The sequence below is a fragment of the Protopterus annectens genome, chromosome 4.part0 (genome assembly GCF_019279795.1).
Source record: "Protopterus annectens isolate FY-2018-M chromosome 4.part0, PAN1.0, whole genome shotgun sequence".
In the NCBI taxonomy this organism is placed as follows: Eukaryota; Metazoa; Chordata; order Ceratodontiformes; family Protopteridae; genus Protopterus; species Protopterus annectens.
This window is the reverse complement of record NC_056733.1, coordinates 80,436,970-80,461,923: the sequence shown is the minus strand read 5'-3', so window position 1 is coordinate 80,461,923 and position 24,954 is coordinate 80,436,970. Positions and strand designations below refer to the sequence as shown.

Sequence of the window (24,954 nt, the reverse complement as noted above, 5' to 3'; positions counted from 1 at the left end):
ATAGAGTAACCATGCTATGCTCAGGTAGTCACTGAAATGGGTCATTCTGGATCAGTTCAATACTCTGGCTGACAAATTAAATAAAAAAAAAAAATAAAGCCGACTCTTCAAAAGAATAAGCATACACAGCAGTTTAAGTTCTGACTCAGTGTTAAAAATAATATAATTAAAATGTAATAACATAATAAAAATGCTCACACTGCAAATGAGAATACAAAAAGTTCCCAAGTTTCACTTTGTTGGAATGTTTGCAGTGAATTAGTACAGCAATACAAAGGTCTAGAGTAGTGTTAACATAATTTTTAATTTCCCAACAAAAGTGCAAATACACAGCTCAGATATATTTTTCCTTCTTTTGTGGTTATTCCTTCTGTTAGCAAGTCACAGCAGTCCAGAGAGATGAAACCATGGTTTTCCTTAAAAAGTCCACCAGAACGGGCAAATGTTCTTATGCTGATGTGTCAAAAAGCTTATCAATCATTTCTGCCACATGTTCAGGCCTATATTTGATGTACTTTTCTGGATTCTTTGTAAAAGACACTGTTGCATATCTATACAGGAAAGACAGGGAAAATGAAAAGATAAGTAAAGTCCTCTGCTTCTTCAATTTACTGATCAACAAATCATAGTGAGATTGGAAAGGGTATAGAAACACAGTTGTCACAAAATAAAACTTCACTTGCAAACCTGCATTAAAATGATCAGTTTAGTGCAATAAATATTAAAGTAAATGTGTATGTTGGCATGAACTGTTTCACTTTTATCATGACATCTTTCAATATTGTGCTGTACTATGCAATAAATGGTTATAAAACAGTTGATCAGCAAAAAGTTGGCAAACTGACAATGTTCCATACGAAAACAAACATTTCTCATTTACTCAAAAATTCTGGCTTCATAGAACACATACACACGAACACGTTCTCAAATCGTGGTGTGCAGCCTCAATGATTCATGCCCTATACCCTCCAAACTATACTAATTCCAAGGTCACTGTACACTGTGGCAAATTAAATTTGGTTATGGGCATACTTTTCTGTCTTTCGTTACGCTAAAATTTCCTAATTCCAGCTTACATAACTGAGCCTGCCAAAATGTTACAGGGTCATCTAAACTTTAATTGTTGTATTATACCTCTGTAATAAATGTGTACACTCAACTCTGTAAACATTGATTGATCTCCTTATGAATATATGGGAAAGGGTTATGTCTCTGGTGCTGTTTCTTGCACAGCTGAAAAAAAATATTTTGACAATTTTTGAGCAAATGTAAAAGTGTGTATAGAGGACCAAGTTGCTTCCTCTAAAATATTTCTGCAGTCCATCCCTTTCCAGAAAGCCACTGAGAAAGCTAGCCAAAGCCCTTGTGGAATGGGCCCTAACCCTTCCTGGGAGTGACTTGTTACAGTGAGTGTAACAAAAAGCAATAGCATAAGAAAACCACATCTGAAAATGGTCAGCTTTGACACTGGATGTCCTTTCCTGCTACCCTTAAAGGAGACAAAAAAGAAGTTATGCACTTACCATAACCTTCCATGTGAGTTATTTATCTCTCCTTTATTCTCACTGATGGGTTCGGAGCCGATCCTCGGTTACGACACGGCCGATAGCAAAGCTCAAGGTTTGCCAGTAGCTGGAGACCAAGCCCCTTATCACACAATGCACTGCTGGAATTACCTCAGATCTTGTTTGCTGCAAGTAACAGTATATATATATATATATATATATATATATATATATATATATATATATATATATATCTATACACAAACATATACATACCCTTTTATGTATTTCTACCAAGAACACTTCCCAAAGGGGAAGAAGAAATACTGAATAACCAGGATGGTACTAGCCTCTAAGTCAACAGTCAGCCAGGAGGGGGAAGGAGGGAGGGACGTGAGAATAAAGGCGAGATGAACAACTCACATGGAACGTTATGGTAAGTACATAACTTCTTTATGTGAAGTTGTTAAATCTCGCCGTTTATTCTCACTGATGGGTAGCGTCCCTAGCACCCTCAGCCCTGAGAGGCTCATGGGAGTATGTTCTTCAGTACCGTAGAACCAAAGGAAGACCTGTCCCTTGAAGCCTTATCTACTTTGTAATGCGTGATAAAGGTATGAGGCTTAGACCAAGTGGCTGCAGTGCAAATATTGTCAAGAGGCAATTTAGCTTGAAAAGCAGAAGATGTAGAGATGGCTCTGGTAGAATGAGCCTTAGGTTTGTTTGTTAATGGCATGCTCACATTTTCATAAACAAAGGATATATAATCGGATAACCATTTAGATAAGGTGGTTTTAGCCACTGGATTGCCTTTTCTTGCTTCTGAGAAGGATACAAAAAGTTGGTCTGATTTTCTAATATCCTTAGTTCTGTCAAGATAAAATCTGAGCTGTCTGTGAACATCAAGTTTGTGCAGCATGTATTCCAATTTGCTACATTGGTTGGGAAAAAAAGACTGGCAGCTCAATGACCTGATTGATATTTGACTCAGAACAGACTTTAGGTAAAAATGAGGGGTTTGTTCTGAGAGAACTCTATCAGCATGGAAAAACATGTAGGTGGTCTGATAGATAATGCTTGAAGTTCTGACACTCTGTGGGCAGAAGTAATGGCCACAAGAAATATTGTTTTCCAGGACAAAAATTTGAGATCACAAGAAGATGCTGGTTCAAAAGGGGGAAGAATAATTTGAGACAGCATAAGGTTTAAATTCCAGGGAGAATAGGGAATTTTGATTGGAGGTCTCATATGAAGAACGCCTTTAAGAAAAGTCTTAGATAATTTATGGTCCATAACATTTGAGCCACCAAACCCAAGGTGAAAATTTGAGATGGCAGCTAACTGAACTCGAACTGCAGCAGCTGCTGCCCCTTCCTTAAAAATTTTTGTCAAAAATTCTAAAATAGAAGATAGCGGAGCTCGGAAAGGGTCAATGTTCTGCATGTTGGCCCAAATTGAGAACCTTTTCCATTTACTGCCATATAATTTCCTGGTAGATGGCTTGTGAGAAGTCAAGAGAATTTGTCTTGTATCTTATGAAATTGAATGAAGCCTGGCAATTAGGGGAAGTGGATTAGCTAAGCAGTCAGTTTCAGGGACTGCAGTAAAGATGAAGGTCCCCTGATGGGTGCGTCAGAAGGTCCGGAACTGGGTCCAGGATCCATGGATCTTCCAACAGATGATGGTGGAAAAACGGAAACCAAATCTGTCGAGGCCAGTAGGAGGCTATGAGTATAACAGTCCTTCCCAGTGATTTTGCTTTCTGTAAAAATATGGGTATTAATGGGAAGGGTGGAAATGCATAAAGGAGACCCGGGGGCCTGCTGTGTAAAAGTGCATCTCTCGGGGGATGACCAGGAGGTGGTAACAGGGCAAAGTAGCTTCTGCATTTTGAATTGATGTGGCTGGCAAAAAGGTCATAGCAAGGCTGGCCCCATTTGCGGAAAATCAACTCCGCAACCTGTTTGAGACACCACTCGTGAGGGAGCAATATTGCCCTGCTTAGCTTGTCCGCTATCACGTTGGATTTCCCCAGGATGTGCATTGCTAACACCATTGCCAGACCCTGAGGGCTTCTCGACAAAGGGGGTAAGACTTGGTTCCGTCTTGCTTGTTCAAGTACCAGACTACTGACATGTTGTCCGTCTGAATTGCAATAGTTCCTAGAGGGAGAGAGTCCTGAAAGTACTGCAATGCTAGAAGCACCGCTCTCAACTCTAGAACATTGATATGCAGATGTGATTCTTGATCTGTCCATGTGCCTTGGGCAGTCTTTCCCTGAAAATGCCCCCCACCCTATCAGGGAAGCGTCCGTGGTCACAGTGGCTACTGGGGGCAAAGGGTCTTCCAATTGTGCCATGAAGAGGCGTCAACCACCACTGAAGGTCTCTCCTGCAAGAATCCGTGATGAGAATCATGTGGTGCATCGGTAGTTTCTGGTAAGACCACTGAGCGAAGAGGAGCCATTGAAGAATTCGCATATGCATCCTTGCGAGTGGTATAGCTAGGATTGCTGCCATCAAACCTAGCACCTTCAATACCTCTGCTGCTGTAGCTTTGTTCTTTGACACCAGTGAGCTGATGTTTTGGCGGAGAAGAGAGACTCTTTCGACAGGGAGACGTAGAGTGGTAGTTGAGGTATCTAACTCTGCTCCTACAAAAACGGTATGCAGCGATGGTGATAAGGCAGACTTTTCGAAGTTGATTGTAATGCCTAATTGATGTCAGAGTGTATTGTGTTGCCTGAGTCAATTGATGCCTGGTGGCTATGGTGAGGAGCCAATCGTCTAGGTAAGGAAACACCTGGAATCCTAGATGTCTCAGGTGAGCCGTGACCACTGCCATGCATTTGAACACTCTGGGGGCTGTAGTGAGACCAAAGGGCAGGGCTCAAAACTGGTAATGATTGGCTCCCAGCCGGAAGCGCAGATGATCTCTGGAGCATCTGTTCATCTTTATGTGATAGTACGCGTCCTTGAGATCTACGGAGCACATCCAATCGCCTTTCCCTAGGAAGGGAAGAATGGACTGAAGCGTGACCATTTGGAACTTCTCTTTCTTTACGAACTGGTTGAGTCTGCTGAGGTCCAAGATAGGTCTCCAGTCCCGTTTTCTTTGGTACCAAAAAGAATCTTGAGTAAGTTCCGAATCCAACTTGGTCTGCTGGGACTGGCTGGATGACTCTTTTTCTAGCAATCTGTGGACCTCTACGATTGCTTGTTCCCTGAGATAGGGTGGAACATATGGGATTCTCTTTACAGGAATGGGAGGGGAAGAGAACAGTATGAAATATCCTCTGGAAATGATGCTTTGTACCCAAGTATCTGATGTTATGCTTAGCCAGGCTTCTGGGTACAAAGCCAAGTGACCCCCGACTGCCTCCAGAGCTGAAAAGTCGGGCCCCCTTTCAGGGGAGCTGGTAGGGTTGACCGGAGAACTGACCCCTGTCAGACTGTTGCTGTGGTCCCCCTCTGCCGCGGGGGTGGTGTCTTCCGTTATAACCCCCTCCTCTGCCTCTAGAGGGGGTTTCTCCATGTGTGTCCTGAAAGGCTCCCTGTGCTTTTCGGAAGCAGATTTTCCCTCCCCGAGGGCCCTTGGGGTAGGGCTGAGTAGGGGTCGAAAAATGGACTCCAATGGCAGATAAGGTCTTGCCTTCCTGCTCACACCTGGTTAGTTTCCTTTACTTTGGGCCCAAACAGTGATGAGCCATCAAATGGGGCATTAATGAAGGAAGACTTACAGGGTTCCGCAAAGGAACAGAGACGCATCCAGGCTGGTCTTCGAAGAGCAATGCCCGAACTAGTGGCTCTACTCGAACCATCAGCTGCATAAGATATGAGACGCATGGACGAGTTTACCACTGAGTTTAGGGTAGCGAGCTGGGCGTTGACTTTGTCAGCCACCCCTGCAGCTACTGTACCCTGGAGAGTATCTCCTAGCTCTTTCAGGAGATCTCTCTGTAGTCTCGTAAAGTGGGTTAAGTAGTTCAGTGATTGCAGAGAAAAAGTCGCTGAACTAAACATGCACTTCCCATATCTATCCATGACCCTAGAATCACTGTTAGGAGGATGGATAGAGGTGGGTGTCTCAGATACTTCCTTTTTGGTGGCTGCAGCTACCACCATGGCATCAACAGGCACTCCCCTTTGTAAAAATTGGCTTGTCCACTGGGGCAGACATGAATTTATTTGGGCTTACGAGGAACAGGTTTCCATGGCCTCTGGTGACTCCCACGCCTTATGAGAAATCAGTTCCATATGCTCGTCATAAGACGGAGACACCCAGGAAGTGGAAGGTTGAGACCCAAAAGCCTTCAAAAGCAAGGACTCATCCTCAGTAGGGGTCTTGGATTGCCAATCGCCCCACTGACTAAAGATCTCTAGTATCTCTGCAAAGCAGATATCCTCAGAGGGGGATCGAGGGGACCCTTCTGACTCATCTAAGTCCGTGTCAGATGTCAAAGACTCCTGTGGGGAGTCTAAGTGCTTCCTCTTGCACAGTCTCTTCCTGGGCACCTCCTCAGTGGGGGGATCTGGGGAGGTCTCAGAAGAGTAGGGGATGCCCTGTGGGGGTACTTGGGGCTCAGGGACTCTACGCTTAGAGGGACCGGTAGATGAAGAAGCAGACACAGGAGCTTGAGGGGAGAGGGAAGGCTGAACCGATGCTGACGTTGGCTTTGGAGACAAAACTCTCCTCAAAGCATCGAAGGCACCATGGCTTCAACGAGAAGGAGTGGACGGACCTGAGAGTACTGTCCGAGCCTCCTGCACCAAAACCCTGGGCTCCTAGCCCGAGGTAGGAGCCGAGCTTATCCAAGCCAAAGCCCCGAGAGGAAGAGTCGGCACTGACAAATTGGTTCGACTATCCTCCCCGGACCCAACGGGAGAGCGTCGGCTCCTAGAGTCCTCGGTTGGTGCCGAGGACATCCGAGTAGATGGAGCCGATAATACCAGTGCGGGTATCGGCTCCAAGGGTTCGATAACCATCGGTTAGGTTTCCTTCGGCTCCGAGAGTCCAGTACGGCTCAGAGGAGGAGTAGACAAATCCGGTTCCATGGTCTTCGGCACAGACGAGCTGGTCGGGTCGACAACAATTTGGCAAGTCCTGGTGCCTGTAAAAGCTTCTGCACTAGCTGATCCATGTCCAAATCTGAAAGGCTGACTGAGGACTTAGCTGAATGCACCGAAGGTGCTGACTGGAGCAGAGGGGAAGAAGGAACTTCAGAGACCAGCTCCAAAGCAGAGAGCTGGCTCCGAATTAAGGGTACACTCAGTTCCGAGGTCTGTGGAACCAATAACCCTCCTCCTGAAATTTTCGCCTTTTTTGTCACTTTGTCTGAAGATCTGGATTTTGAAGATTTGGAGGACAAGCTAGCAGCCTCATGGCTACTCAAAACCTCAGAAAACGATTGCTGTAGCAATCCCCTGTCTATTAGCTTCCTCCTTCTCTCCAAGAGAACTCTTGAAGAAAAAGAATGGCAAATGCTGCAAGTGTCTTGGAGGTGTTTAGCCCCCAGACAGTAGACACATTGAATGTGTCAGTCAGTGACAGACATTTTCTGCCCACAATCTGGGCATTTCTTGAATCCCAATTTAGGATGGGATTTCTCCTTTTCATCCGACATAGTTAGTAACAAACAGTAAACTGAAAAGAGTAAGACAGAAAAGTCATACTCACTTGTAAAGATCTGCAAAACTAAGCCCAAACCAGGCAATAACTATAACAATATAATTACAGATTACAAATATAGGGCTGAGAGGTCCACAGAGAAGAACCCCGACTATTAGAAAGACTAATAAGAGTAAATAGGGCTAAAGGCCCGCACAAACCAAGAAGCCAACAGGGCACTAAATATTTAAACTGTTTAAAACTACATAAACTATAGATTATATTAATAAACAACCTGATATTAACACACAACTATTTTAGTAACAAAAAGTAAAGTTTTTTTTATAAACTTGCTGTTATTTTTCCCACAAATAGTCCGAGATAGCTGGATCACCGAGATCTCTCTTGCCGCGGCAAACTAGATCTGGGGTAATTCCAGCAGTGCATTGTGGGATATGGGGCTTGGTCTCGAGCTACTGGCAAACCTTAAGCTTTGCTATTGGCTGTGTCAGAGCCAAGGATCAGCTCCGAACCCATCAGTGAGAATAAACGTTGAGATTTAACAACTTCACATTAGCTGTTCAGATTTGCTATTTAGGTAGTATCTAAGCTGCCAATGGACACCCAGTGTGTGAAGAATATTTTCTTCCCTTATTTTTGGGTTGAGGAAATAAGACAGGGAGATTAACAGATTGGCATAAAGTAAACTCTCTTGCCATTTTAGGAAGAAAAAAGGATTAGTTCCCAAAGAATCCCTGTGCTTGTGAAAAAAAAGAGAGGAAGGGGTGACTCACCATAAGTGCCTGGAACTCAGATACTCACCTAACAACGAGTAAATAGTCTTCCATGCTAAGAACCTTGATTCAGCTGGTTCAAATGGAGACAAAGTAAATATTTGAAGTACAAAGTTCAGATACCGAGGAGGAGCCAACTGTTACCCTGCCAGAGGGATATGCCATACTCCTTTCAAAAACTGTTTAACTTGAGTGTGGATATAAAGGAGGGATCAAAGGGCAGACCAGCAGAAGTAGCACACAAATGCATCTTCTCAGAAGGACAGGATCTAAACAAGGTCCTGATTCTTGATCTGGCACCAACTAGAAAATATTTTTGACGTGCACATATGTGATTTCCTAGTATCTTTTTTCTCCACTTTCTTTCAGATAAGAGTTTATGAAAATTTTTGTTCTGTAAAGATACAATTTGAATTGTTTGTGGGCATCCAGAGAATGGAGACCTCATCTCCCTTGTTTGTGTGTTATAGGAAGAAGACAGAGAAATGGATAATTTGGCTCAAATTAAACTCAATTACCACTTTAGGCATAGAAGAAGGATTCATCCTTAAGAAGACTACATATTTTGTGGAGAATGAGAGAAGGCTGAGCCACCAAAAGAGCTTGTAACACAGATATTCTTTTTTATAGGTTCATACTTGCACACTAGGGTAACGACCACCAGGGCCTTTATAAGCCTAGCCATTCAGTCGGGTTTAACCCAACTGTGTCTCTAAGTAGCATGGCTGTTTATTAGGAGGGGGTATGTTAGGAAGTTTCAAGAGGTTATATGAAAGATATGTTGGTTTGGGCATTACTGTCTACCTCTGTTTATCAGAGACATGAGCGCCAGACCGAAGGTGAATTTCTGATTTCCCATTCATTGGTCAAGGTTATGCTTAAACAGGATTAGGGATGGACTCTGCTTTACACATATGGGGAACTTGTTCCAGAGCATGGGGATCCTCTGAAACAGGTATCTGTCTCACCAACATGTCTTATTTAGGTCACTAGCAAACTTTAAATCTTTGCATCTAGTGGTTCTGATGCTGTCTGCTTTGCATGCATGCAAAAGATCCATCAGAGTTACATCCAAGGATGCCTTCTATGTCAGGCACAGATCGCCTCTTAGTAACCTGTGGGAGACAGAGTATACAGTTAAGCCTTTAAGGAGATCTGCATAGGATGACGTGTTTACATTCGGGATTCTGCTTGGTAAGGAACCTTTGTGGGTGTTCCAACTGTTGCATATGTCTAGTCAGGTACATGTCAAAGGGGACATTATGCTGAAGGATGGGTCTAATAACCATGTAAAGTGGCATTATGACTTCCTTGGCCCTAGATGTCATGGCCTTACGTATAAGCTGGGTGACACAGAATGACTTTCTTACTACCTTGGCCATATGTTGGTCAAAGGTGGTATTGTTGTAGCACTCTCAAATATTGTTGCGTACCAGGTCTAGTATCTTTGAACCTCGAGTGAGTGTACTCGCTATCAGGTCAGGGGTATTTGTGTTAATAAAGTCCAGGAATCATTGTGCCTTTAAGTATGAGGCAGTGTATATTTCCCAGTCTACAGAGGGGTAGTTAAAAGTCTCCCATGAACAGGGTATTTGGATTAATGGTGAGTGTCTCCAGTAGGTCTAGGTACAAGCTATTGGACTCTACGGACATCGAGGGTGACCTATAACTTGCTAGAACATGGTATGGGACTTTGTCTATGGTGATTTGCACATGGATAAATTCCAAAGCATCATCCTTTTCAACCAATGTAGAGTTATGCCTGTTGCTAATACAGACTGAGACTCTTCTCCTTTTGTCCATGTCTGTGAAGCTGATGGTCTAAAAGTGTGAAAGGCACTGAAGCTTTGCACTGCTGGAGTACTTTCTGCAGGTTTAAACCATGCCTCTGTAATGGCAGAGAAGTCTATATTCTCCAGAGTGAGGAAAGCTTGTAGGGTGTGGAGTTTCTCTTTCAGGCTCCTAGCATTGATCAACAACACCTTTAGGATTCTTTTGGTTTTATCTGCTATGTTGGGAGGTTCGTCAATTTGATATTACCTAAAAAAGGCCCTTAGGGGGGTTGATAAGGTGGTCTGTTTACTATGTCCTCCCATTCTGACAAATATTGAATCCCCCGGGAAAGACATCAGAAACTAAGACAATTATTGAAGTCAGTCATCTTTTGATCATACTGTGGCATCATCCTTGGTGAAGGAACAATGCTGCTCAATGAAAGGCACATACCTGCCTGAGAAACACATTCAGAGTGGTCAACAATGTCTCTTTTTATGTAGTCCAGGGAAGTATGTCTCAAGTCTTTAACTCCTACACGGACTATGACAGAATCATACTAGCACCTGTGGTGTAGCAACTTCAATGCATGCATAACTTGGTGGATCCTGGCTCCAGATAAGCAACAAACTGTCATCTTCTCCTTGTTCAGTCTGGTGAGCAGGGCATCTGCTTGTCGTAAAATGGAGTTTCATCTGACAAGAGTTCTGGGTAATGTGTTGGCTTGCCTTACGGGCTTTTCTCTTGGGGCTCCTCTGCGTGTAGTATGTGTAGTGTTTGGTGTTGCTTTTGGTTCTTTAGGAATATTATATAATCAATTCTAATTATTTATTTTATCTATTCACCTAGATATTTAAAGGACTGACCACAGATACGTAATTCACACATGCTTGTTCTTTACATATTAAATTGTGGTTTATTTTAAGCTACTTATTTATTAATCTGGGCTGAAAAAAGAGGATTTTTATTGATTTTTACTTATGTGTATAAGATATATAGATGTATATTTTTTAAAACTTACACTTGATCTGTATTATATGCATTTTTAAAAAGAATTGGGTATGCAGTAGTTTTTGATGGGGTGGTATCCCTTTAAGAGAAGAATGAAGAACTGATTTTTATAAACTGTTAATTAGGTTTTCATATATATATATATATATATATATATATATATATATATATATATATGGATCTAGGACTTTTGATCGAAAGATCAAATGTCCAAATCCATGATCACCGAACATACTTTATCGAAAGGGCTTTCACCGAAAAAACGCTTATGGTAAAGTATGTTAAAAAAAATAATAAAATAAACCTACTTCTATGCAGGGGGGCAAGCCCTGCTGTGCCCCCCACACCACCCCTACTTTAATATTCTCACTCCGAGGTTGCACTACAGTGGGAAAAGGGAATTTTCCCTTACCTATATATATATATATATATATATATATATATATATATATATATATATAGATATATATATATATAGAGAGAGAGAGAGCATAAAAAAATGAAGCAGTTAGGATGAATACCCCACCAATGTACGAAAAACTCATATAAGTCCACAAAGAAACTTGGTGGAGTAACCAATTTGTGAAGTTATCACTATTGAAACTAGTCAGAGCCCAAGTAAAATCCAGATAAACTTTATTAAAAGTAGGTAAGCGCTTTCATGATACACATATTACTTCATCAGACCTTATAAAAAGTATATGTTGGCCATCTTCACTTTTAAATACATCTCAACCAATCAGAGTGAAAGATCAATTAAGCAGCCATTTCATTGCAGAGATGCTTTTGCTATAAATACTATAAAATTAAAAAGCCAGTATAGCCATATACTAAAATAACAATATAGCAGTTAATATGTATATATTATCCTAAAAACAAAACAATATTAATAAAACAGTCTTAATAAAGACAATATAAATAATACTGTATATCAAACTACAAAACACTTTCAACAGTATACATTTACATTGGACTCCTACTTAAACAACTTCCAATTCTTCAACACTGGCTTAGGGGGTATTCTACCATTCAGTCCCTTCCCTTTATTTGCCCTTATAGGTTCACAGGTTGGTACTAGGCTATCGGCCCTAGGACCTATACAAGCCTAGCCATAACAATTCCCTGGATATTTCTTCGCACAATATTTACTTCTCTGGATCCCTGTCTAGCAGGTCGACTGACATGATCCCCAGGGTGAATTTCCTATCTCCCATCCAATCATCAAGGTTCCTTTTGAAGAGGACCAAGGAGGTGCTCTGCTTGACATGTATGGGCAGTCTATTCCACAGTATGGGGAGAGTCTCTGGGTCAGGAACCTATCCCTCCAGCATGTTTTGTTCATTGTGATGACAAGGTTTAGATCCCTGGAGCGTGTGGCTCTGAGGGATTGGGATTTCTTTAAGTGGAGCATGTCCAACAGCTCAGGGTTTGACATGGCCTTGTATGTTAAGCAGAGATCGCCTCTGAGTAGACAATATGCCAAAGAGTACAGCTGGAGTTCTTTTAGACAGTCAGCATAGGGCATCTGCTTTAGGCCTGTGATTCTTTTAGTGAGGTATTTCTGTGGCCTTTCCAGCTGTTGCAGATGCCTTGTGAGGTACATACCAAACGAGGCACTATACTCTATAATGGGTCTAATGAGGGATGAGTACAGTGGGACAATGACCTCCTTTTTTCTGGATGAAAAGCCCTTGGTGATGAGGTGTGCCACATAGAAGGATTTCCTAACTGTTGTGGTGATGTGGTTATCGGAAGTGAGACCACTATCCACCTGTGTCCCTAAGTCTCTCATCACACTTTCGATGTTAAGTGTACTGCCACCTATGTGGTAATTCACAGGTGCATGTTTTTTCCAAAGGAGATAACTATACATTTCTTGGCATTAAGCTTGAGCCCATGGCTCTGGCACCAGGCATCTGTTTCTGTAAGGCCCTTTTGTAGAATATCCACATCATTTGGAGATTCAATAATAGCTCCCAGTTAGCAGTCATCTGCGAACTTTGTTAGCCAGAGTCCCTTAGTGCTGGCCTGTACTTCAGAGAAGTAGATGCCAAACAAGAGTGGTCCCAGGACTGTACCCTGAGGTACTCCACTTGCCACTTGTCTGGAGCTGGATTTGGAGTCGGCTACTTTTACAGTCTGGGTTCCGTCAGTAAGCCAGTTGGTAATCCATTGAGTGATGTAGGGATTTATGCCCAGCTTAGTAAGTTGATCTATGATTCCAGAGTTGGGGATGATGTTGAAAGCCTTGGCAAGGTCCAGATAGGCTGTGTGGACCACCTTACCCTCGTCCACAGCTCTGGAGACTGATTTGAAAAAGTCAATCAGGTTCAGGAGACTAGATTGGCCCTTCACAAACCCAAACTGGGTGGGGTCCAGTGTTTGTAGGTTGCCAATGTCTTTGTTTATAAGTTCCATGATAATGCGTTCCATGCCCTTGCAGATCAGGCTCGTCAGACTGATGAGATGTTAGTTCCCGGGATCCAAGGTGGATCCCGCCTTGTGGAGTGGGATAACTGTAGCTGTGCGCCACTCAGTGGGCACAAAGCCTGAGGTGAGGCTATGATTAAACATGACACTTAGGTGAGGTGCCAGTTCATTTTGTAGTTCACGTAGTACACAGCCTTGGGTGTCATCTGGTCCCATGGATGCTGTATTCTTAGCTTTGGAGAGTGCAGTTTCTACCTGTGTGGCCATGATTACTGGAATTTGGCAATCTTTTGGTATTGAGAAGGGCCCTTTAGGGGGTGAAGGGGGGGTGGTGAAGTTGGCACTAAATCGATCTGCCAGGATATTGGCAATATCCTTGGGATCAGTATATTTAATGCCATTTTGTTGAAGCTCAGAGCAGATCTGAGCATTGCCATTTAGATTCTTGACGTAACTTTAGAATGCCTTGTGGTTGTCTTTGGAATCTTTTGGCAATTTTATTTTCGTAACTAGCTTTTGAGGATTTTATGAGGGATCTCAGCTTCTTACTGAGGCTGGTGAGGGAGTTTTTTTGCATCCTGCGATTTTCCTCTTTTCTGCAACAGTTTCTTCTTTCTGTTGTATAGTTTGTTTAATGCAGGGGACCACCAGATTAGCTTCCTTTTTTTGGAGGGGAGCATCTTGGTTCTATTTGGTGTGGCACGATTCATGCACGAGTGGATGTGCTCGTACAGTGCCTTAGTGTAGGATTCTGCAGTCGAACTTTCAGATCCCGTCTGCACGGGTGTCATGAAGTTTGTCACTTTTGACTTCAGTAGCATGAAGTTGGCTTTGAAGAAGTTTTTTAAGGAGTTTCCTTACTGGGAGGTTGGGGTGGGATGTGGATATCAAGGGTGATTTTCTTATGGTCAGACCTGACCAATGAGGGGGTGACCACTGGTGTGGAGAATCCATCTCCCATGTTGGTAATGACCAGGTCTAGGATATTGGAGCCCCTGGTGGGACAATGGATTAGTTGATCCAGGGTGTTGGAATTTATGAATTCCAAGAACCGTTGGGAAAAGGAGTTGGTACCAAAGTAGTTTTCCCAGTTAATGGCAGGGTAGTTAAAAATCACCCAGTATTAGGGTGTTTGGTTGTATCTTAATATTTTCCAGTATGTTTAGAAAGGTGTAGTGAGAATCTTGGGGCATGGTGGGGGATCTGTAGCAAGCTACAATTTGGATTGCAGTCTTACCTAGTGTTAGTTGCACCTGGAGAATTTCAGATGTATTGTGTTGGGGAACTAGCCTGGAGGTGTGAATATCCTTGGTGAATATGGACACTCCCCCACCTTTAGTGTTTCTGTCTTGGTTTTGTGGCCGAAAAGTGTGGTAAGAGTTGTAGCCTGATATTGCAGGGGTGCTCTCTGGAGCCTTGAACCAGGTCTCACTTACTGCACAGATATCAATGTTCTCCATTTTTAGGAGTGCCTCGAGAGTGCATTTTGAGGTTTAGACTTTAGCACTGAGTAGCATTACCTTCATATTTTGCATGCTTGTATCTGTTACCGTGGTGGTTCTGTCCTTTGAACCTTGCCTAAAAAAGGCACTATAGGGGTGTGGCAAGAGCTTTAGCCAGTAACCTGAATCCCAGGGGTAACAGGTGCAGACCATCTCTGGCAAAGCACTGTGGTTTGTCGATCATGTCTTCCCAGGCAGACAGATACTGGAGCCCCTTTGAATAACACCAGAAGCTTAGCCAATTGTTGAAGTCAATCATTTTGTCCCTATATTGTGGTATCACTCTGGGCAAAGGCAGGATGCTACTTAGGGCTAGGGTCATACCTGCCTGGGCCACATGATCTGAGAGCTCTTCCATGTCTCTTTTCATGTAGTCCAGGGAGGTACGTCTCAATCATTCACTCCAGCATGTACAATGACAGAGTCGTATTTGTATTTGTTGTGGAGTAACTTGAGTGCATGCGTTATGTGGCAGATCCTGCCACCCGACAGGCAGCTGACTGTAATTTTCTCCTTGTTCAGCCTGGTGAGTGGGACATCAGTGTGCCTGACTACAGAGTCACCTATGACTAAAGTGTTGGGTACATTGTCTTGCCTTAGGGGCTGTTGTTGGGTGGCACAGTGGTGTTGTGAGCTATGTGTCACTTTGGTTGTGACTGGTGTTTGTTTGCATTTCAGATTCGGAGGTCCTTGCTGCTTGGGCAGGTTAATGTTAACGGCCTCCGCATATGTGGGTTTAGTGTTGCTATGCGTGGGTGTTGATGGTAAGGGCTTTGAAGGGCTATGAGTTGCTTGAGGTGTAGTGCAGGTATTAACCTTCTCCTCTTGACTGTCTAGCACAATCTTGGCTGAAGAGAGCTTTGCTTCCATTTTGGCTATGTAAGTGCATCTCTCGCAAGTTGTAGTGTTGGGTGGTAGGAGGAGAGGGTTGTCTGTGTACATGAGGCAGTTGCCGTATTGCCCCAGTATGCCCAGATTCACCAGGTGGACAGGAGAAATCACCGGAAGCTGACCCTTGGACATGCCTGTTTAGGTGCTTTTTTTTGTAAAGTATAAGAGCTGTTTTCCCTTACCTTTGCAAGGAACTTTGCAATTATAGGCTGTTTAGTGCCTACAATTAATTTCTCCTTCTTGACAAGGAGAGTTGAGTGCTTGCATCAGTTTCAGTCTTCCTAGTGCTTTCCAGCAGGTTCTAGAGCAAGTGCTAGTCACAGGGGTTCAGATTTTAGTGCTACTACTGAGAAACCAGCTAGTTAACCTAATAATCCATCTAGTTTCTGAAGTCTCAGTATAGTTGCATATGTCACCTCCTCTATTACTGGGGTTAATTTTCTCAATCACCAAAAACGTAAAGCTATGATCATTGCCTTCTAGTGATATATGTTTGGCTACTGAATTTGTTAAGGTGCCATTCCTAATATGAAGTAGGCGTTCGGTAATTCTAAACCTTAACTTCCTATTAGTTTTACCTACGTAGAAGGCAGAACATAGGCTGCAAACTGCTAAATAAACCACATTGCTTGTGTTACAGTTTGTTGCTGTATTAAATTCATAAATTCGCTTAGTATCTGGATGTATAAATTTGTTATTTCTATTAATAAGTACATTGATTACATTCACCGCATGGTGACGTACCCTTACCTGCATTCATTTCATGTTCCTTCTCCACACTGGGATAGTATAACATTCTTTTTAGTGACTTCTTGTTCTTAAAAATAAAATTAAGATTCTCCCCTACCACTTGCTTAATTTCTGAATTCTGAGTTAATATACCCCAATTTTTCTTAATTACATTAGTTACTATATTCACATCACTGGTATAATATGTAGACAATTTAAAACATCCTTCTTCTGTTTAATAGAACTTCTCCTATCATCAGTTAATGAGAAATATGGTTTTCCTATGTTATCCCTCCAGGAGGAAGCTGAACCCAGAACTTCAGTCGTTATATTATCAGCATATCCCCTCTCAATAAATCTAGACTTCAGACTGGATAATTATTTTTCAAATTCATCATCCCTAGCCATTAATCTAGATGTCCTGAGGGTTTGTCCCTTCACTATGTTCTTAAAAATATGCCCTGGGTGCACACTACCCCTATGGAGTAAATTGTTCCTATGACACTTTTTCCTGAATAATCTGGTAACCAAACCATGTACTTCATCTTTAGAGACAATTACATCTAAAAATCAATTTCATATGCTGAGTTTTTCATTTCAAATTTCGAAAAATGAGTACTATTCTCTATTTCAAGGACAAATTCTTCTAATGCTACTACTGTGCCATCCCATAGCAAAAAAAGATAATCTACAAAATGTTTGTAGAATAAAATTTGGAGCCATTTACCATCATGCAGTACATTCTTATTTTCCCACTCAGCCATCACAAGATTGGCATAACTATTTGCACTAGCCATACCCATGGCCACACCATCTTTCTGTGCAAATAGTTTTCCATCAAAGCCAATCACATTTGTAAGAACTAGTTCCATTAACAAACATATCAAGTCTACTTTCGATCCATTGTAAGTCCCTTCATCCAGTAAGTGTTGTCTCAAAAACTCTAGTCCAGTCACATTCGGAATATATGTGAATAATGAACATACATCTAATGTTACTAATAATATTGTTTTTAGGTCTCCATCATATTCACTTGAAGACAAATAAATCATGTAAAAATGGTTTAGAATCCCTTAAGATGTTCTTGTTTTTATTTGCTATCAAACTCAAACTTTTTTCTACATAAATAGAAATGGGTTCCATAGACCAGTTGTGCCCAGATGCTATTGGTCTTAAAGGGGGATGTTCAACATCTTTATGAACTTTTGGGAGACCGTGTATGCTAGGTATTAAGGGGTTATCTTCCTTAAAATAGTTATACAGATTATTAGAGATGGTATTGTCTAATAAAAAATCATATAATTCTCCATTCAGATCCATTAACATTTTCTACATATCAGCATAGCTTATGTTTTCATATATTGAGGTGTCACATAACATATCATACATACATTGATCTGTCATAATCCAACCTATCCATTAAAACTATAGGTCAACCTTTATCAGCTTGCTTAATAATAATGGAGCGATCTGACTGTAACTGTTTTAATACATTCCATTCACTTCTACTTAGATTGACAAAACCATTATCCATAGCTTCAAACAATTCATTCTTACATATGTTAGTAAAAACATCAATAACTGGATGACTAGGCGGAATAAATGCACTTGTTTTTTTTAAAACATTTCTGTCACTCATTTCTTCACTCTTATTTTTAAACCACATTTTCAATAAAACATTTCTACCACACATATGTAAGTCCAGAATAATATCTGTTATCTCAGTCCGTTGTGCAGGAATAAATGGCAGTCCTCTTTCCAGCACACTTTTTTCTACAGTTGTTAGTTGTCGTGAGGATATGTTCCATATTATACTTCTTTCCTTCATGTCTTCTTGGATACATTCAGCACGGGAGAATCCATAGGCAGCTTCCTCTTGTTGCGGTTCCTGCTGTACAATCTCCCTCTCTGTGACCGCCTCTCTGTATTTTGTTGATCCGAAGTCTGCAGCTTTATCAGCAGGGTACAAAAAACCTGTTGTGAGGTTTCTGCTTGTTCCAAGCCATTCATGTGATGAGCCTCTTACTTGTTGAGTTCCCTCGGCAGACCCCAGCCTTTGCCTTGCATCCACCTTTTCATTTGGATTAGCTTCCGCAGTTGTCACTGAAGAAACGCTCACAACTGGAGGAGTGTTAGATTTAATTTGACCGCTGACACAGCAGTAGCATTAGAAGAATGTGTCCTTGAAATAGGGAATAGTACTAATTTTTTGAAATTTGAAATGAAAAACTCAGCTTATGAAATTGATTTTTTAGATGTAATTGTGTCTAAAGATGAAGTACATGGTTTGGTTACCAGATTATTCAGGAAAAAGTGTCATAGGACCACTTTATTCCATAGGGGTAGCATGCACCCAGGGCATATTTTTAAGAAATAGTGAAGGGACAAACCCTCAGGACATCTAGATTAACGACTAGGGATGATGAATTTGAAAAAGAATTATCCGATCTGAAGTCTAGATTTAATGACAGGGGATATGCTGATAACATAACGACTGAAGTTCTGGGTTCAGCTTTCTCATGGAGGGATAACATAGGAAAACCATATTTCTCATTAACTGATGATAGGAGAAGTTCTACTAAACAGAACAAGGATGTTTTTAGATTCTCTACATATTATACCAGTGATGTGAATATGCTAACTAATATAATTAAGAAAAATTGGGGTATATTAACTCAGGATCCAGAAATTAAGCAAGCAGTAGGGGAGAATCCCAATTTTATTTTTAAGAACAAGAAGTCACTAAAAAGAATGTTATGCTAGCCCAGTGTGGAGAAGGAACATGAAATGAATGCAGGTAAGGGTATGTCACCATGCGGTGAATGTAATCAATGTACTTATATTAACAGAAATAACTTTATACATCCAGATACTAAGCGAATTTATGAATTTAATACAGCAACAAACTCTAACACAAGCATTGTGGTTTATTTAGCAGTTTGCAGCCTATGTTCTGCCTTCTACATACGTAAAACTAATAGGAAGTTAAAGTTTAGAATCAGGGAACACCTACTTCATATTAGGAATGGCACTTAAATGCAGTAGCCAAACATACATCAATCGAAGGCAATGATCACAGCTTTACATTTTTGGTGATTGAGAAAATTAACCCCAGTAATAGAGGAGGTGACATATGCAACTATACTGAGAATTCCGAAACTAGATGGTTTATTAGCTTAAGGGCAAATAAAGGGAATGGACTGAATGATAGAATACACCTTAAGCCAGTGTTGAAGAATAGGAAGTTGTTTAAGTAGGAGTCCCATGTAAATGTACACTGTTGAAAGTGTTTTGTAGTTTGATACACAGTATTATTTATGTTGTCTTTATTAATACTGTTTTATTAATATTGTTTTGTTTTTAGGAGAATATATACATATGAACCGCTATATTATTTTAGTATATGGCTATACTGGCTTTTTAATTTTATATTATTTATAGCAAAAGCATCTTCTGTAATGAAATGGCTGCTTAATTGATCTTTCACTCTGATTGGTTGAGATGTATTTAAAAGTGAAGATGGCCAACATATACTTTTTATAAGGTCTGATGAAGTGATATGTGTATCATAAAAGCGCTTACCTACTTTTAATAAAGTTTATCTGGATTTTACTTGGACTCTGACTAGTTTCAACAGTGATAACTTCACAAATTGGTTACTCCACCAAGTTTCTTTGTGGACTTATATATATATATATATTCAAGGGTGGTTGCATCATTTAGATTGTTCTGATGAAATATCAACTGATACTTCAAGAGACAAAAATGCTTAACTTTATTATATTTTGTTTTAAAGTATTTTGTAAAAAAAATGCTTTTTAACTTCCTTGGATTTGTCAAGTTTATGATCAAACAAACAGGGGAGACCTACATCTTTGTGAACCAGCACTACTGGTATTGGGCTACAAGTTTATACAGTAGCATTTTTCTTTTTTGTGTGTTTGAAATTTCTATCCTCCCTAATAACTCTCGAATAATTTCCACTACCCATTCCTTAAATTCCTCTTTTCTAACCGATAGGTGGGGAAGCACCAGCACCCCAATTTTATTTTATTTATGTATACATTCTAAGATTTTAAAGAGGTGGAAGTTACTAAAGAGAAAGTATACATGCAACTTAGTGGATTGTACAGGCAGCAGTTATGTACAAAAATAGTTTTGTCATTTCAATAAGAGGTTGAAAATATTACATTTAAGGAGAACATTTGGACAGTATTGTACAGTAAAAAAGTTTTAACCCTGTGATGACCATGAACAGGACCAGGATCGATTAAGATGCTGTTTAAACAGTGGTTTAAATCTGCTGAGTTTGTCAGAGAGTTTTAATTGCATGGGGATGCTACTACAGAGTTTAGCAAAGCATTGGTAGTAGAGCGAGTCTCCTGTAACATTATTTGACTGATCTGTAAGTAATAAGAATTTCTTACTAGAACAGAGGTCCCTTGCTGGACAGTAGGGTAGTAATAAGTTTTGTAATGCAGGGCATTTTTCTGGATGATGAATGAGTTTGTGTGCTGTAGTCAGTTGTGAATATATTAGACAGTTGTGCAGTTCAAGCCAGTTTAACTGCTTTAAACTAAGACAATGGTGGGTCCTATGAGGGAGACTGGTGGCAAATTTAGCTATTTTATTGTAGGAGAAGGCAAGTTTCTTTTCTGAGTATTGTTTATGTTTGTTATGATAGTAGAGGTGTGTAAGAAAGATGGCAGTAAGAAGTTTTTCTTGCAGGATCTCTAAGGAATCCATTGATCTTAAAAAGGAAACCTAGATTCTGGTGTGTAGATTTAATGGGGTGCAGTATATGGAGGTCATATCTGAGACTGTCATCAAATTATAACACTTAGAAGTTTCCTGTGAGTTGCAGTTTCAATGACAGTATTATTTGCTGACTAAATGGTAAAAGATTACATTTGATTTTGGCAACTTTTTGAGGTGAAAAGTATTAAATTAGTTTTACTGAGGTTAAGTAAGATGTTGGATTCTTTCAGCCAGGTTTCTACAGAGGAGAAATATTTTTGGGTAATGTCTTGGAGCTTATTTATTGTTGAGGCTGCACATATTAATGTTGAGTCATCTGTATACTGAACTAAACTACCATGGTGAGTGGAGGTGTGAAGGTCATTAATAAATATATTAAATAGTAGAGGACCCAGGACAGAGCCCCGAGGGACACCTATAGTAACTGGTTGAAAGGATGAGTAAGTTTGCTACCATTTAATGGCTTGTTGCCTTCCAGATAGGTAACTAAGGGACCAGTATTGTAAAAGTCTTATTGAGGAGAGTTGAACGAGCAGTTGCTGGTGCAAGACAGTATCAAATGCCTTTGACCAGTCTAATAACATGGTGGACACAACCAGACCATTGTTTTTATGTCTGTTTATTACATCAATAAAATGTAGAAGAGCAGTAGTAGTGATGTGCTGGGGGCCTAAAGCCATGTTGGGTTTCTGAGAGCAGGTTATTTGTGGTTAGGCATTGCATCAGCTGCATATGGATGCATTTCTCTAATATTTTTTTTGGGGGGAAGGGGATCGCTATCTGTCTGTAGTTATTAAATTCTGTAGATGTGCTGCCTTTGTGCAGTGGTATGATGAAGGATTGTTTCCACAGTGATGGGATGCATCATTTTGCTACGGACTAGTTAATTAGTATGGACACAGGGAAGGCTATGACTTCTGCAGCCATTATTACGTAGTCTAATGGTAGTTGGACTGCAGTACAGAATTAGTTTTAGTTTAAGGAGCAACTTCCTTACAAGTGAGGTACGTACTGGACTAAAACTGAAGAGCTGTGGGTGGTTTTGATTGGACAGTGGTAGAGTGAGGAGGGCAAATGTGTTACTGTCTAAGAGAGATAATATGGATTATATAAAGTAGGAATTAAACTGTGTGGGGATACAGTCTGTCATGTCATCTGCTTTTGGAGAGGGACTAGTGGTCTTGCCAGTGTGGAGCAGTTTATTTAGTGATGACCAAAAAAGTTTTGCATTGTTTATACGTTTGTCTTGTAGGGTGGTACAGTACATCTGCTTATCCTGTTTGACATGGAGTTTTGCAGGGTTTCTAAGATGTCTAAACTGCTGGAGGGCATTTTGAGTTCTATTTTTATGCCAGTTTTTCAAAGCTTTATCCCTTTTTATCATGATTTTTTTGCTTCCTTTGTCAGCATGGTGCGAGGCTGGACTTTGCTCATTTATTATGTACTGGTGCTAGATTATTTAAGGCCTTAAGAATACATTATTAAAGTGTTCTACAGCAATATCTAGTGGCATGGTTACATTAGAGTTATATTTTTTTAGTGTTTCATTGAAAATATTTTTGCTGAAATTGTTTGCATTTTGTACTTGATTATAGATAATATGTTGATCTAGGTTATGGTGAGCTCTAACAGTATATATTGGTATACGGTCACTTATGCTATCTGGGAGGCAGCTTACTTTGACAAGTTTATCTGATCTGCTTGTAAGAAACCAATCTAATGTTGAGTGTTTCCCTGACATTTTACTGATTCTAGTAGGTGTGGTTATTAATTTTCTGAGGTTGTACAAGTTTATGAATTAAGTGGGAGTTGTGGAATTTGTAAATTGCCAGTCTATATTTTAAGTTTCCAAGTATTATAGTTTCATGGTGAATTTGTTTGGATATCCAGTATAGGGTGCTTTTGGCAGTATCAATATTATTTCCTGGTGGTACATAAACTGCTGTTAAACATATAGTTTTCCTATTGTTGATTTTTAGGAGTGTTATTAGTAGTTCAGCATTGTTAAATTTGGGTATTTCCTGTGAAAGTAAGGTAATGGTTAGGGAATTTTTATAGATGATTGCTACACCACCTGCACACTTGTTTTGTCTGTCATGCCTGAGTATGCTATATCCTGTGGGGGTGATTTCATCATCCCTTATTTCTTTTTTTAACCAGGTTTTAGTAGCTGTGACTACATTGGGAGTGTATGTGGTAAGATAAGCAGGTATGTCACGGATTATTGCACATACTTCTTAGGTTCATATTTAGTAAGGTGAATTTGGATTCTGTTTTTTGTTGAGATGCATTAAATCACACATTTATTTTGGGGTTGGAAATTATGGCTTTATGAACAGTGGGACCAGGGAGGGGTGAATATCTCTGCTAGTTTTTTTAATTTAAATTTTACAGGGGGAAGAGTGTGGCCAGTTAATATTTTGGTCTTGGTTTGATATTTGATCACAAATTTACTCTGCATTATCTTACTTATTGGAACATGATCTAAAAGTTACTGGATGTGTGTCACAGCTTGGAATTAAATCCACAGTTTCCTGTGAAATACAATTTCTGCCCAGTCTAGCTCAGTTACTGTACCTTGGAGAATAATATGTAAAAATCTGTCTGAGTACCTACTACTGAATTCACATCTTCTATACCAAATATTTTCATACATTTCTTCTTAAATCTGCACACTTCTGTTATATTTTCCCTTCAAGGTCCCCCAGATACATCTGCCCTACTTTCCCTTCTAGTTCCCCAGATGCATCTACCCATTTGCAAATCAAATTCCAGTCTCCACCTAGAAGTAATATTCCATGCTGAAAGTGGATTATTTCTCCCAAAATTTTCTTACGCTCAACAATAGCAGTTTAGGTGGAATGTAAATGCATACCAGTGTAATCCTCCTCCCTAGCCAGTAGCCCCTTACTACCACAAATCTTCCATTATTATCTTTTTTTCCTCTTCTATTACCAATGGAGCTCCTCTAGCAATCAGTATAAGTACTCCCCTTTACCTGTGGCCTGATACTCTGCTGAATATACTTCCTGAAATTGTTTATTTATCAAATTCACATGCTTACTTCTTTCCAAATGTGTCTCCTGTAGCATTGCCATTTGCAATCTCCATTTCTTTTAACTCAGTACACTTTCTTTTTTGTCTATCCCTGTGATGTCATCAACTTTCCAAAATGATATGGATAGTACAAGCCAATATGGCAAGAAGCTACTATTCCCACCCATCATACAAGACAGCTTTTTTAAATGTCTATTTCCAGTTTTTGTGTTACATGCACACCAATGTTTTACAGGTTGATATTTTATACAGTTGTTTCTTGTCATCTCCATTTGGACCAATATCACATTTTACAAGTCATTGTTTAATTAAATCCCTCAAACAAAAAAATCAAATACCTCCTCCCCCAGAATACTCCCATAATCTATTAACTTAAAATAAACACACAGAGCTAGGCACATCTTCCAATACTGAAGTTTGACCATGAAATGAACAATTGTCCGATATACACAACTGCACACACAACTTACCTAAAATTAAGATTATCCATGCTAAGATACATGTTACAGCCTGTGCTCTTACTTATACTAACTGCTGTTTTTGTCTTCGTTTTATTCCCGTCCAAGATAGGTCCATAGGTAAGCACTAGGCTAGCTGCCCTTGCAGGCCATTTTAAGTCTAGCCAGTTTTCCTTTTTGTGCTTGAAATATCCTATCCCATTTAGTTACAGACTGTCCTTATCTACCCCATGGTCGATAATTATATATTACTTCTAATAAGAATAACTTAGATCATACCATAGATAATTTGAAGAGACCCACACATGGGATAAACAATTTAGGAGCTGCCTCTGTCCATTAGTAATACAGGAGGAAATCCTGAGGTAAATATTCTGTTTCTCATCCAAAGACCAAAGGGGCACTTGACAATGGACAGAAAAGAACTTTATGTGGAGAG

General features: G+C 40.3%; 1 protein-coding gene across 14 annotated transcripts in view; it reads right to left on the bottom strand.

Annotated features, from left to right (window-relative positions):
- Positions 1–285: 285 nt before the first annotated feature.
- EXOC7 (exocyst complex component 7) overlaps positions 286–24,954 on the bottom strand; it is a 945,568-nt gene continuing 920,899 nt past the window's right edge. For all 14 annotated transcript variants that reach the window (XM_044068105.1, XM_044068104.1, XM_044068108.1 and 11 more), the window contains one exon: positions 286–551. In XM_044068105.1, coding sequence (XP_043924040.1) covers positions 449–551 — 103 coding nt within the window. In that variant the 3' untranslated portion in view covers positions 286–448. The remainder of the gene's footprint in view (positions 552–24,954) is intronic.